The sequence below is a fragment of the Capra hircus genome, chromosome 1 (genome assembly GCF_001704415.2).
Source record: "Capra hircus breed San Clemente chromosome 1, ASM170441v1, whole genome shotgun sequence".
Lineage (NCBI taxonomy): Eukaryota > Metazoa > Chordata > Mammalia > Artiodactyla > Bovidae > Capra > Capra hircus.
The window spans coordinates 56,784,142-56,798,247 of NC_030808.1; the positions used below are offsets into that span (position 1 = coordinate 56,784,142).

Consider the following 14,106-nt stretch of genomic DNA (forward strand, 5'->3'; position numbering starts at 1 on the left):
ACTCCAATACTTTGGCCACCTGATGCGAAGAGCTAACTCATTAGCAAATACCGCGATGCTGGGAGAGACTGAAGGCAGGAGGAGAAGGGGACAATAGAGGATGAGATAGTTGATAGCATCACTGATTCAACAGACCTGAGTTTGAGCAAGCTCCAGGAGATGGTGAAAGACAGGGAAGCCTGGCATGCTACAGTCCATGGGGTCACAAAGAGTCGTACACGACTGAGTGACCAAACAATGCAATACAATACTAGGAAAATTACTGTTTCACAATCATGCCAATGGATACATAAAATACCAGTAAAACTTATCACAAATCTTTCTTAAGAGGAATTCTTCTACTAAAAATTCAGAGAAAGTCTGAATGGTGAAGAAAATAAGTTCATTGTTCTCTTCATCTTAGAGCAGACCTTCTGCTTTATTGTAGTTGTTACTATTACTATTTTAAGAGTGATTACTTAACAGTTTTTACTCCTCTGAAACCTAAACAAAAGCAAAATTCTATTACGTTGATTATTGTCAAAATTGTGAGGTGCAAGCTCTACAAAAGCAAGAACAGTTATGTTCATGGCTGAAACATCAGGGCCTACAATAGGAGCTATCACATAGTACATATCAACAAATAATTGTTGGGTTATTGAATGAATTATCTTCCATATAAGTACTTTTCTTTGTCTCTTTTTTATTTTTCACTCTCCAATGACTAGCAAATTCTTTTGATTATATTGTGGATATCATCTCTGATAAAGTTCCCTGAAATTCTGTGATTGTTATAGGGAAGAACTGACTCCATGTTGCATCTGTTGCTTTAACCTTAACCATTGCTTCCCACTACTTGTATTCTTTAAAAGGATACTGTTCACACGGAGTGGCCTGCCTCAGGGAACCCTGCCTCTCTGCCTGAATATTAAACCAAAATGCCTTTGTTCAGGACTGTGTGCACCTGTGGATGGCTACAGGAAAGAAAAAATGGACACATTCACTCCCTGAGGCTAGCCATTCCAGGAGATATCTGTAAGATTAATGGCCTTTTACTTTACCCCTTACCTCCCCCTACTCCTGTTCTGTAAAAGAACCTGGCATCAAGACCCTGATAAGATGGTTATTTTGAGACATTAGTCTCCCATCTTCTCAGTCAGCTGGCTTTCTAAATATAGTCATATTCCTTGCCTCAATACCTGTCTTTTGGATTATTTATGTGGTGAGCAGAGTAAGCTTGGACTCAGTAATATGAATGGTATTTACTATCTTAAATGGGACCTGGTATAACACTAGATCAGGCTTCTCTGGTGGCTCAGATAGTAAGGAATCTGCCTGCAATGCAGGAGGCCTGGGTTCACTACCTGGGTTGGGAAGATCCCCTGGAGAAGGGAATGGAAACCCATTCTAGGATTCTTGCCTGGAGAATTCCATTGACAGAGGAGCCTGATGGGCTACAGTCCATGGGATTGCAAAGAGCTGGACATCACTGAGCAGCTTGCACATAATACTAGATCAGGTATAGAGGTTGGACTTTGATCCTTCTGACGAGCATGTATGACTATACTTTACATTTCTCAGTTTCCCCCAAAGATGGTTTTTGAGTTTTTAAGATGCTTTTGAATATAAACATTTCCTTTTTCCTCACTTCAGTCATCTATGGGAAGGCCATATCTGCAGCAGGTTTTATGGTAAAAACTCTCTGAGTACTGTATTCTGTCACCTCGTTTTGTACTCTGCATTTTGGAAAATATTCTATGTATGTAGTTTGGTTTTTCCACACACCACAGAAAGGTTATATGAAGCATTTAAAGAGGATGTACCTTGCTATGCTAAACTGGGGTTCTAGGATCACAACAGATATTCCAAATTGCTATGGTTTGAGTAAACTAATTGGATACAAAAAACAAGGGTCAAAGTAGGTGCTTTTTATGCCCAAGTTGGGTAGTTGTCCACGACCTGGACCAGCTCTCTTGAGAAAGACATAAGTAAGGTGATTCTTTGCATGAAATGTTCCCTTGGTATGTCCAATTTTCTTGAAGAGATCTCTAGTCTTTCCCACTCTGTTGTTTTCCTCTGTTTCCTTGCAGTGATTGCTGAAGAAGGCTTTCTTATTTCTTCTTGCTATTCTCTGGAACTCTGCATTCAGATGCTTATATCTCTCCTTTTCTCCTTTGCTTTTTGCTTCTCTTCTTTTCACAGCTATTTATAAGGTGTCCCCAGGCAGCCATTTTGCTTTTTTGCATTTCTTTTCCAAGGGGATGGTCTTGATCGCTGTCTCCTATACAATGTCACGAACCTCATTCCAGAGTTCATCAGGCACTCTATCTATCAGATCTAGGCCCTTAAATCTATTTCTCACTTCCACTGTATAATCATAAGGGATTTGATTTAGGTCATACCTGAATGGTCTAGCGGTTTTCCCTACTTTCTTCAATTTCAGCCTGAATTTGGCAATAAGGAGTTCATGATTTGAGCCACAGTCAGCTCCTGGTCTTGTGTTTGTTGACTGTATAGAGCTTCTCCATCTTTGGCTGCAAAGAATATAATCAATCTGATTTCGGTGTTGACCATTCTGAAGGAGATCAGCCCTGGGATTTCTTTGGAAGGAATGATGCTAAAGCTGAAACTCCAGTACTTTGGCCACCTCATGCAAAGAGTTGACTCATTGGAAAAGACTCTGATGCTGGGAGGGATTGGGGGCAGGAGGAGAAGGGGACGACAGAGGATGAGATGGTTGGATGGCATCACTGACTCGATGGGCATGAGTCTGAGTGAACTTCAGGAGTTGGTGATGGACAGGGAGGCCTGGCGTGCTGCGATTCATGGGATTGAAAAGAGTCGGACACAACTGAGTGACTGAACTGAACTGAACTGAAGGTGATTCTGTTGGGCAAGGATTAGTCTTCTGGTATGGTATGCCAGTACCATACTGTTTTGATTACTGTAGGCTTGTAGTATAATCTGAAGTCAAAGAGCTGATTCCTCCAGCTCCATTTTCCTTTCTCAAAGTTGCTTTCAAGTTCTTTGAGTTTTCAAACAAATGAAAAAATTTTTGTTCTAGTTCTGTGAAAAATGCCATTGGTAATTTGATATGCATTGCATTTAATCTGTAGATTCCTGTGGGTGGCATAGTCATTTTGACAATATTGACTCTTCCAATCCAAGAACTTGTTTTATCTTTCCATCTACTTGTGTCATTTTCGTTTCTTTCTTATAATTTTCAGAGTACAAGTCCTTGTCTCCTTAGTTAGATTCTTAGACATTTTATTCTTTTTGATACGGTGGTAAATGGGATTGTCTCTGGAGAATTTTTTTTTTTTTTACCATAAATGGATGTTGAGTTTTATCAAAAGCTTTTTCTGCATCTATTGAGATGATCATACAGTTTTTATTCTTCAGTTTGTTAATGTGTGTCACATGGATTGATATACCAATATTGAAAAATCCTTGCATTCCTGTGGGATAAATCCCACTTTTGGTCATGGTATAGGACCTTTGTAATGTATTGCTTGATTTGGTTTGCTAGTGTTTTGCTGAGATTTTTGCATCTATGTTCATCAGTGATATTGGCCTGTAATTTTCTCTTTTTTTGTAGTATCTTTGTCTGATTTTGGTATCAGGGTGATGGTGGTCTTGCAGAGTAAGTTTGGAAGTGTACTTTCCTCTGTAATTTTTTGAAATAGTTTCAAAAGGATAGGTGTTAATTCTTCTCTAAATGTTCCATAATATTCACCTGTGAAGCCATCTGGTCTTGGACTTCTGTTTCTTTGGTTTTTGAAATCACAGATTCAATTTCAATACTTGTAGTTGGTTTATTCATATTTTCAATTTCTTCCTGGTTCAATCTTGGGAGAATGTATCTTTCTAAGAATTTGTCCATTTCTTTTAGGTTGTCCGTTTTAGTGGCATATAGTTGCCTGTAATAAGTAGTCTCTTATGGTCCTTTGTGTTTCTGTGGTGCCAGTTATAACTTCTTTATTTCCAATTTTGTTGAGACTACACTCTAAACTACTGAAAGGATGTGGTTTTGATTAGAAAGGGGCATATAAAGTGCTCACAGGAGTGCTGACAACTCTATTTTTTGTCCTGAGTCATAATTACTCATCTGTGTACTTTATAATCACTCATTACAGTGCACATACATCACTTACCTCATATACACATACATGCACATACACATGGTAAGGGACAAAGTACGTATGGTTCAGGACTATTTGAATGTGGCAAATGAACTTCTAGACATTTTACAGTCTCTCTGCTTACAAGCACTGTGCTCAGGCCCTGTAGATGGCCATATAACTCACACTTTTTCCCTGAGCTGACAGCTTTCTGTGTTGCCTGCAGGGAGATAGTCACAGAGTGAAGGGAAGACACCTCCCCTTGGTACTGGTGGATTCCCTACTCAACTCATCTTTTGAGTTCATCTTAGGCAGATAAAAAAATTCTCTCATTCTTGTTATCAATAATTCTGGTTCAGTCTAGGTCTGAGGAATGTTGCTTCTATAGGCATCCTCATGAAAAGTCCCAACTTAGCCTCACAACAAAACCATAACCAATATTAAATAAGGGATGTTTGTTACTTCTTGTAAATGGCCAATAATTATACTAATATGATTATATTTGCAGAAGTGCAATTTTGGTATTATAAAATCCATGTCAGAGGTCAGAAAATACAGTATTCTAGTTTTAAGAAATTAAGATTTCAGAAAATATGGGATTCTCATTTTATTTTTTTATTCATTATTTTTTTCTTTCTTTCTTCATTATTATTATTATTTTACTTTACAATATTGTATTGGTTTTGCCACACATCAACATGAATCCGCCACGGGTGTACACGTGTTCCCAATCCCAAACCCCTCTCCCACCTCCCCCCCACACCATCCCTCCAGGTCATCCCAGTGCACCAGCCCCAAGCATCCTACACCTTGCATCGAATCTAGACTGGTGATTCGTTTCTTATATGAATGTACATGTTTCAGTGCCATTCTCCCAAATCATCCCACCCTCTCCCTCTCCCACAGAATCCAAAAGACTGTTCTATACATCTGTGTCTCTTTTGCTGTCTCTCATACAGGGTTATCGTTACCATCTTTCTAAATTCCATATATATGCGTTAGTATACCGTATTGATGTTTTTCTTTCTGGCTTACTTCACTCTGTATAATCAGCTCGAGTTTCATCCACCTCATTAGAAATGATTCAAATGTATTCTTTTTTATGGCTGAATAATACTCCATTGTGCTTATGTACCACAGCTTTCTTATCCATTCATCTGCTGATGGACATCTAGGTTGCTTCCATGTCCTGGCTATTATTAACAGTGCTGTGATGAACATTGGGGTACACGTGTCTCTTTCAATTCTGGTTTCCTTGGTGTGTATGCCCAGCAGTGGGATTGCTGGGTCATAAGGCAGTTCTATTTCCAGTTTTTTAAGGAATCTCCACACTGTTCTCCATAGTGGCTGTACTAGTTTGCATTCCCACCAACAGTGTAAGAGACTTCCCTTTTCTCCACACCCTCTCCAGCATTTATTGCTTGTCGACTTTTGGAATTTAAAAAATTAAGAAAAAATAGATCCTTACCTAAGGACTGGATTGTATTTTTGTGCAAGCTAAGGTCAATATTCACAATAACAGTAAATGTAATTAAAGACATTACAGAGGTCATCAGGCTTTCTCCATTAATTAAACTGACGAGGCTTCTAGAAAGACCTACAGAGGGAAAAAAAATTGTTTAAGGAGGGAAAAATTTCATAAATATTAAAGAACAGAATTTTATCAACAAGTAGAAGGATATTTTCAGCTATGGATTTATATCATGTACTTTTTCTACATACTTAAATATATGTTAGTCATGTTTGTAAAATCTGTTCAAGAAGATCTCATTATGTATTAACTTATAAGCCTAGACCATCATGAGTAGGTACCAAATTAATTGTGGTTGATTAGGAATCAAAGAAAGGGCTTCCCTGGTGGCTCAGATGGTAACTAATCTGCCTGCAGTGCAGGAGACTTGGGTTCAATCCCTGGGTTGAGAAGATCCCCTGGAGAAGGGAATGGCTACCCACTCCAGTATTCTTGCAAACTAAAATGGAGAGGAAGGGGTGAATTTAACTCAGATGACCACTATATCTACTACTGTGGACAAGAATCCCTTAGAAGAAATGGAGTAGCCCTCATAGTTGACAAAAGAGTATGAAATGCAGTACTTGGATGTAACTTCAAAAACAACAGAATGATCTCAGTTCATTTCCAAGGCAAACCATTCAACATCACAGTAATCCAAGTCTATGCACCAAACACTAATGCTGAAGAAGCTGTACTCAAACAGTCTATGAAGATCTACAAGACCTTCTAGAACTAACACCAAAAAAAAAAATGATGTTCTTTTCATCACAGGGGGTTGGAATGCAAAAGTAGGAAGACAAGAAATACCTGTAAAAATGGGCAAGTTTGGCCTTGGAGTACAAAATGAAGCAGGGCAAAGGCTAATAGAGTTTTGGTGAGAGAACACTCTGGATGTAGCAAACACCCTCTTCCAGCAACACAAGACATGACTCTACACATGGACATCACCAAATAGTCAATACTGAAATCAGAGTCATTCTATTCTTTGCGGCCAGGATGGAGAAGCTCTATACAGTCAGCAAAAACAAGACCTGGAGCTGACTGTGGCTCAGATCATGAGATCCTTATTGCAAAATTCAGATTTAAATTGAAGAAAGTAGGGAAAACCACTAGACCATTCAGGTATGAACTAAGTTAAATCCCTTATGATTATACAGAGGAGGTGACAAATAAATTCAAGGGATTAGATCTGATAGAATGCCTCAAGAACTATGGAAGGAGGTTCGTGACATTGTACAGGAGACAGGGATCAAGACCATCCCCAAGAAAAAGAAATGCAAGAGGGCAAAATGGTTGTCTGAGAAGGCCTTACAAATAGCTGAGAAAAGAAGAGATGCCAAAAGCAAAGGAGAAAAGAAAAAATATACCCTACTGATTTCAGAGTTCCAGAGATGGCAAGGAGAGATAAGAGAGTCTTCTGAAGTGAACAATACAAAGAAATAGAGAAAATAATAGAATGGGAAAGATTAGAGATCTCTTCAAGAAAAACTGGAGATACCAAGGGAACATTTCATGCAAGAATGGGCATGATAAAGACAGAAATGGTAAGGACCTAACAGAGGCAGAAGAGATTAGGAAGAGGTGGCAAGAATACACAGAGGTCTTAAAGACCCAGATAAACATGACGGTGTGGTCATTTACCTACAGCCAGACATCTTGGAGTGTGAACTCAAGTGAACTTTTAGGAAGCATTATTGTGACAAAGCTATTGGAGGTGATAGAATTCCAGCTGAGTTATTTCAAATCTTAAAAGATGATACTGTTAAAACGTCACATTCAATATGCTATCAAATTTGGAAAACTCAGGGATGGCCACAGGACTGGAAAAAATCAGTTTTCATTCCAATCCCAAAGAAAGGCAATGCTAAAGAATGTTCAAACTATCATACAATTGCGCTTATCTCATACCAGCAAGGTAATGCTCAAAATCCTTCAAGCTAGGCTTCAACAGTACGTGAACTGAAAACTTTCAGATGTACAAGCTAGGTTTAGAAAAGGCAGAGGAACCAGAGATCAAATTGCTAACATTTATTGGGTCAGAGAAAAACCAAGGAATTCCAGACAAATACCCATTTCTGCTTCATTGATTCTGCTAAAGCCTTTGACTTCTGGATCACAACAAATTGTGGAAAATTCTTAAAGAGATGGGAATACCAGACCCCCTAATCTGCCTCCTGAGAAATCTGTATGCAAGTCAAGAAGAAACAGTTAGAACTGGACATGGAAAAACATACTGGTTCCAAATTGGGAAAAGAGTACCTCAAGGCTGTATGTTGTCACCCTGCTTATTTAACTCATATACAGTGTACATCATGTAAAATTCTGGGTTGGATAAATCACAAGCTTGAATCAAGATTGCCAGGAGAAATATCAACAACCTCAGATATGCAGATGATACCACTCTAATGTCAGAAACTGAAGAGGAACTAAAGAGTCTCTTGATGAGCATAAAAGAAGAGAGTAAAAAAGCTGGCTTAAAACTCAACATTCAGAAACTAAGATCATGGCATCTGGTCCCATCACTTCATGGCAAATAGGTAAAAAGTGAAAACAGTGGCAAATTTTATTTTCTTGGACTCCAAAATCAATATAGATGATAAAATTAAAAGATGCTTGCTCCTTGGAAGAAAAGTTGTGACAAACCTAGCATATTAAAAAGCAGAGACATCATTTTACTGACAAAGGTCTGTATAGTTAAACCTATGGCTTTTCCAATAAGGGAGCTTCCTGGGTGGCACAGTGGTAAAGAATCTGCCTGCCAGTGTAGGAGACACAAGAGACATGGGTTCAATCCCTGAGTCGGGAAGATTCCCTGGAGTAGGAAATGGCAACCCACTCCAGTATTTTTGCCTGGAAAATCCCATGGAGAGAGGAACCTGGTGGGATATATCCATGGGGTCACAAAGAGTCGGACACGACTAAGCACGCACACAAACGGTTTTTCCAGTAGTCTTGTATGAACGTGAGACTTGGACCATAAGGAAGGCTGAGTGCCAAAGAATTGATTCTTTTGAATTTTAGTGCTGGAGAAGACTCTTAAGGGTCCCAGGATCAGGTTACTATTTCCTATTCCAAGGGATCTTCCAGGGGAATAGAAGCTGCATCGCCTGCATTGGCAGGCAGACTCTTCACCACGGATTCACCAGGGGGAGCTTGTTTTATGTAAGTAAGATAATCAACTAGAGCTCTCATTTCTTGTTTCAAAGTACGGATGAAAATGTGAAATTTATTATTTTTTAATTCTGAGACTTGGTCTATATAAATATGTGCACCATGCATTTAAGACAAGACAAAAAAATAAGATAGTAGAGGGATAAGGCAAACTTATAAACCAAAGCTCTATACTATGGTAACTAACCAAAGTATTAATGCAGTTGTCCAGGTAGTCAGACTGTAATTAGTAATTGTCTAACTTTCTCATATATCACTTTCAATGGTTTTAGAAATCAAGCTCCATTAATGGAGAGCATTCTGATATAATCTGTTTCCATCGTCACTTCAGTTCAGTCGTTCAGTCGTGTCCAGCTCTTTGCGACCCCATGAATCGCAGCACACCAGGCCTCCCTGTCCATCACCAACTCCCGGAGTCCACTCAGACTCACGTCCATCGAGTCAGTGATGCCATCCAGCCATCTCATCCTCTGTCGTCCCCTTCTCCTCCTGCCCCCAAATCCCTCCCAGCATCAGAGTCTTTTCCAATGAGTCAACACTCCACATGAAGTGGCCGAAGTACTGGAGCTTCAGCTTTAGCATCAGTCCTTCCAAAGAAATCCCAGGGCTGATCTCCTTGAGAATGGACTGGTGGATCTCCTGGCAGTCCAAGGGACTCTCAAGAGTCTTCTCCAACACCACAGTTCAAAAGCATCAATTCTTCAGCGCTCAGCTTTCTTCACAGTCCAAAACTCTCACATCCATACATGACCACTGGAAAAACCATAGCCTTGATTAGACGGACCTTAGTCGGCAAAGTAATGTCTCTGCTTTTGAATATGCTATCTAGGTTGGTCATAACTTTTCTTCCAAGGAGTAAAATTCTTTTAATTTCATGGCTGCAATCACCATCTGCAGTGATTTTGGAGCCCCCAAAATTAAAGTCTGACACTGTTTCCACTGTTTCCCCATCTATTTCCCATGAGGTGATGGGACGAGATGCCATGATCTTCGTTTTCTGAATGTTGAGCTTTAAGCCAACTTTTTCACTCTCCTCTTTCACTTTCATCAAGAGGCCTTTTTAGTTCCTCTTCACTTTCTGCCATAAGGGTGGTGTCATCTGCATATCTGAGGTTATTGATATTTTTCCCAGCAATCTTGATTCCAGCTTGTGCTTCTTCCAGCCCAGCGTTTCTCATGATGTACTCTGCATATCTTAATCTCCTCCATTTATGATATTATTCCAAGTTTAGATATCTACCAATTATTATTTCTTTCTTGCCATTCAATGTTCCTGTGGGGCAACACTAGAAATGAACTTCTTTAATAATTTTCAAAATGTCCATAGGAAGGAAATATTGTTAAGGAAAGGGTAAAAACCTTTCTTGTGAACCAATCAGCCTATCCTTCTGATCACAATCTAATACAGTAAGTATGCTACTGGAAAAGAAGCAAGGCCAAGGCAGTCTGTCCCTGTAGAAACTCATTGCCTTGATCTAATTCCTCACCTGTCTCTGCATTCATGCCTTCTGCTAGAAGACTGAAGTTTCTATCACCAAAGATTTTTTTTTTAAATGAGACTTTATACAAGAAGAGGCTTGAGAAAGATTTCTGCTTCTATTCTCTCAGATCCCTGCCACCATCATGGCACAATTTCCTGGCTACTCTTCTGGAGGAATGTGAGAAATAATAGGAGAAATGATCTTCCAGGTGAGGTCGTTCTTAGCTCCCAGATGACCCTCTAGCTGACTGCAGATTCATTAGTGAGCCAAGCCAAGATCAGCAGAGCCCAGTTCATACCATCAAAGCTACCAAACTCATGAGAAATAAAAAATGATTGTAGTTTTAAGCCACTACACTTGGGAGTTATTTTTAGTCAAAAGCAAAGACAAAAAACAAACCCTAAGTGATACTGTTGTATAACTATTCCATCTTAGAAAATAGGGCTATAACAAAATGAATATTTGGAAATAAAGACAAGGAGCATAAGAGGAGTCAATAGATCATAAAAAGCTCAAAACAATGTGAATGTATCCATGTACTCCAAACATAGGCCTGGCCAGATTTTATTGTTGAGAATAAAATAAAACATATAAGTCTCTCTGTGAAAACTCAGGCAAAAATATTTCCAAGAGAAAAATAAATTTTTTATACTTTAAAAATGATGCAAAATGAGGAGAAAAACAAAATTACAAAAGTAACAGCAAGATGGCAAAAGATTACAAGAATAACTTTGTAAGTAAATCCAAAGAAATGATTTAAATTCAACAATGGTAAACCAGGAAGTCAATGGAATAACTAAACTCTAAGATTATAAAGTTAGGAGGATTATGGAATTCTCTCTCTCATTACAACTGCTCCAAATCTCATGAATATGAAAAGGAGCAGGAATTGACAGAGTCCCATAGCAGCAGGGTTGGGGGATAGATGCTGATACAATCTTAATCTCCTTGTCTTAAAGATCTGACTTTTCTTTATTAATATAGATACTCTTAGTATTTCTCCCCTACTCTCCTCCTACTTGCCTCAGATAGCTCTTTCCTTTTTCAGTTCAGTTCAGTCGCTCAGTCATGTCTGACTCTTTGTGACCCCATGAATCGCAGCACACCAGGCCTCCCTGTCCATCATCATCTCCCGGAGTTCACTCAGACTCACGTCCATCGAGTCCGTGATGCCATCCAGCCATCTCATCCTCTGTCGTCCCCTTCTCCTCCTGCCCCCAAATCCCTCCCAGCATCAGAGTCTTTTCCAATGAGTCAACTCTTCGCATGAGGTGGCCAAAGTACTAGAGTTTCAGCTTTAGCATCAGTCCTTCCAAAGAAATCCCAGAGCTGATCTCCTTCAGAATGGACTGGTGGATCTCCTGGCAGTCCAAGGGACTCTCAAGAGTCTTCTCCAACACCACAGTTCAAAAGCATCCATTCTTTGGCGCTCAGCCTTCTTCACAGTCCAACTCTCACATCCATACATGACCACAGGAAAAACCATAGCCTTGACTAGATGGACCTTAGTCGGCAAAGTAATGTCTCTGCTTTTGAATATACTATCTAGGTTGGTCATAACTTTTCTTCCAAGGAGTAAGCGTCTCTTAATTTCATGGCTGCAGTCACCATCTGCAGTGATTTTGGAGCCCCCAAAATAAAGTCTGACACTGTTTCCACTGTTTCCCCATCTATTTCCCATAAAGTGATGGGACCAGATACCATGATCTTCGTTTTCTGAATGTTGAGCTTTAAGCCAACTTTTTCACTCTCCACTTTCACCTTCATCAAGAGGCTTTTTAGTTCCTCTTCACTTTCTGCCATAAGGGTGGTGTCATCTGCATATCTGAGGTTATTGATATTTTTCCTGGCAATCTTGATTCCAAGTTGTGTTTCTTCCAGTCCAGCGTTTCTCATGATGTACTCTGCATAGAAGTTAAATAAGCAGGGTGACAATATACAGCCTTGACGTAATCCTTTTCCTCTTTGGAACCAGTCTGTTGTTCCATGTCCAGTTCTAACTGTTGCTTCCTGACCTGCATACAGATTTCTCAAGAGGCAGGTCAGATGGTCTGGTATTCCCATCTCTTTCAGAATTTTCCACAGTGTATTGTGATCCACACAGTCAAAGGCTTTGGCATAGTCAATAAAGCAGAAATAGATGTTTTTCTGGAACTCTCTTGATTTTTCCATGATCCAGTGGATGTTGGCAATTTGATCTCTGGTTCCTCTGCCTTTTCTAAAACCAGCTTGAACATTAGGGAGTTCACGGTTCACGTATTGCTGAAGCCTGGCTTGGAGAATTTTGAGCATTACTCCACTAGCATGTGAGATGAGTGCAATTGTGCGATAGTTTGAGCATTCTTTGGCATTGCCTTCTTTGGGATTGGAATGAAAACTGACATTTTCCAGTCTGTGGCCACTGCTGAGTTTTCCAAATTTGCTGGCATATTGAGTGCAGCACTTTCACAGCGTCATCTTTCAGGATTTGAAACAGCTCAACTGGAATTCCATCACCTCCACTAGCTTTGTCCATAAAAAGTGTTCGTGTGAGGGTGTGTGTGCATGTATGTGCCATATTAAAATTCTATTTTAAAACAAATGTTTCCATTCTCATTATAAAAAATAGTCAAGCAAACATAAATTAGGTAATTTTTCCTTTTTTTGAATGCGACTCTTGGATTTTTTTTTTTCTGGGTTACACTGACTTGGCATTTTACTTTTCAAAAGAGGTTTCTTTCTCCTAAAACAGTGCACACTGAAAACACTATATCATTAATGATTTTACTGTTTTTGACTCTTTAGAATTTTTGTCTTAATGGTGACAGACTTAAAAGATAATTTTTTTTTTTACAGATAGCATTATCCAAAGAACAGTGTTTTCAACAGAAGAGGTTTTGGGCAATAAAAATATTACTATGAAATACATACAATATTGTAATGCTCCCAAAACTATCCTATTGGCTCAAGGCAGAAGCATGCATAAAGTCAAGCATTCCAAATAATGCCCTGCCCTAACCAAGGCAATGGTGGTAGAATTCTCACTTGCCACATGGGAGGCTGGGGATCGATTCCCAGCCGATGCAAAAGGCAGATTATTTTCTTTGGGCTTCCTTCATGGCTTGGCTGGTAAAGAATCTGCCTGCAATGTGGGAAACCTGGGTTTGATCCCTGGGTTGGGAAGATCCCCTGGAGAAGGGAAAGGCTACCCACTCCAGTATTCTGGCCTGGAGAATTCCATGGACTGTATAGTTCATGCGGTCACAAAGAGTTAGACATGACTGATCGACTTTCACTTTCACTTTTCACTTTCATTCCACAGCTGAATATAAGACTTAAAATGCTAAGTAAGCCCATCACTGGCATTCATTCAATTCTAAGAATCACCACAAGAATCTCTATGCTCAAACCTTAGTGTCCCAGCACCCCACTTCACATAGTAAGAAGCTATAATGAACAAAGATCTTAAAACTAGACAATTTAAACATGGAATATATTTTAAATATAGGAAAAGAGAGAAATACACCTACCCAGATCTTTTATAGCAGATGAAGTCAGCATGGGATCTAAACTCACAAGGATGGCTGAAAATAATAACCATGGGGTGGTTTTCAAAAGCAATTTATTCACAGATGCCAGATACCAAAGGATTAAGGTATAGTTAATCAGAAAGCCAGGAATCGTAATGAAAACTATCTGCAAAGAAATTTCATAGATAGAAAAATCAAATTGCATTTGTATTCCATTTTTAAAAGCAAAATCAGGATACTGAAGATGTAGGATCACATTAGAATCACATTAAGTCCATCAAAGGGAAATTTTCAATTATCTTACTTAACAACTATGTGCTTGAAACTCTGGA

General features: G+C 39.2%; 1 protein-coding gene across 1 annotated transcript in view; it reads right to left on the reverse strand.

The window, feature by feature from the left end:
- Positions 1 to 14,106, reverse strand: part of SLC9C1 (solute carrier family 9 member C1) — a 107,626-nt gene that overhangs the window by 80,882 nt on the left and 12,638 nt on the right. The window contains exons 4-5 of the mRNA XM_005674974.2: positions 13,775 to 13,940; positions 5,569 to 5,697 (exon numbers count right to left, since the gene is read on the reverse strand). Of these exons, the coding sequence (XP_005675031.1) occupies positions 5,569 to 5,697; positions 13,775 to 13,940 (295 nt within the window). The remainder of the gene's footprint in view (positions 1 to 5,568; positions 5,698 to 13,774; positions 13,941 to 14,106) is intronic.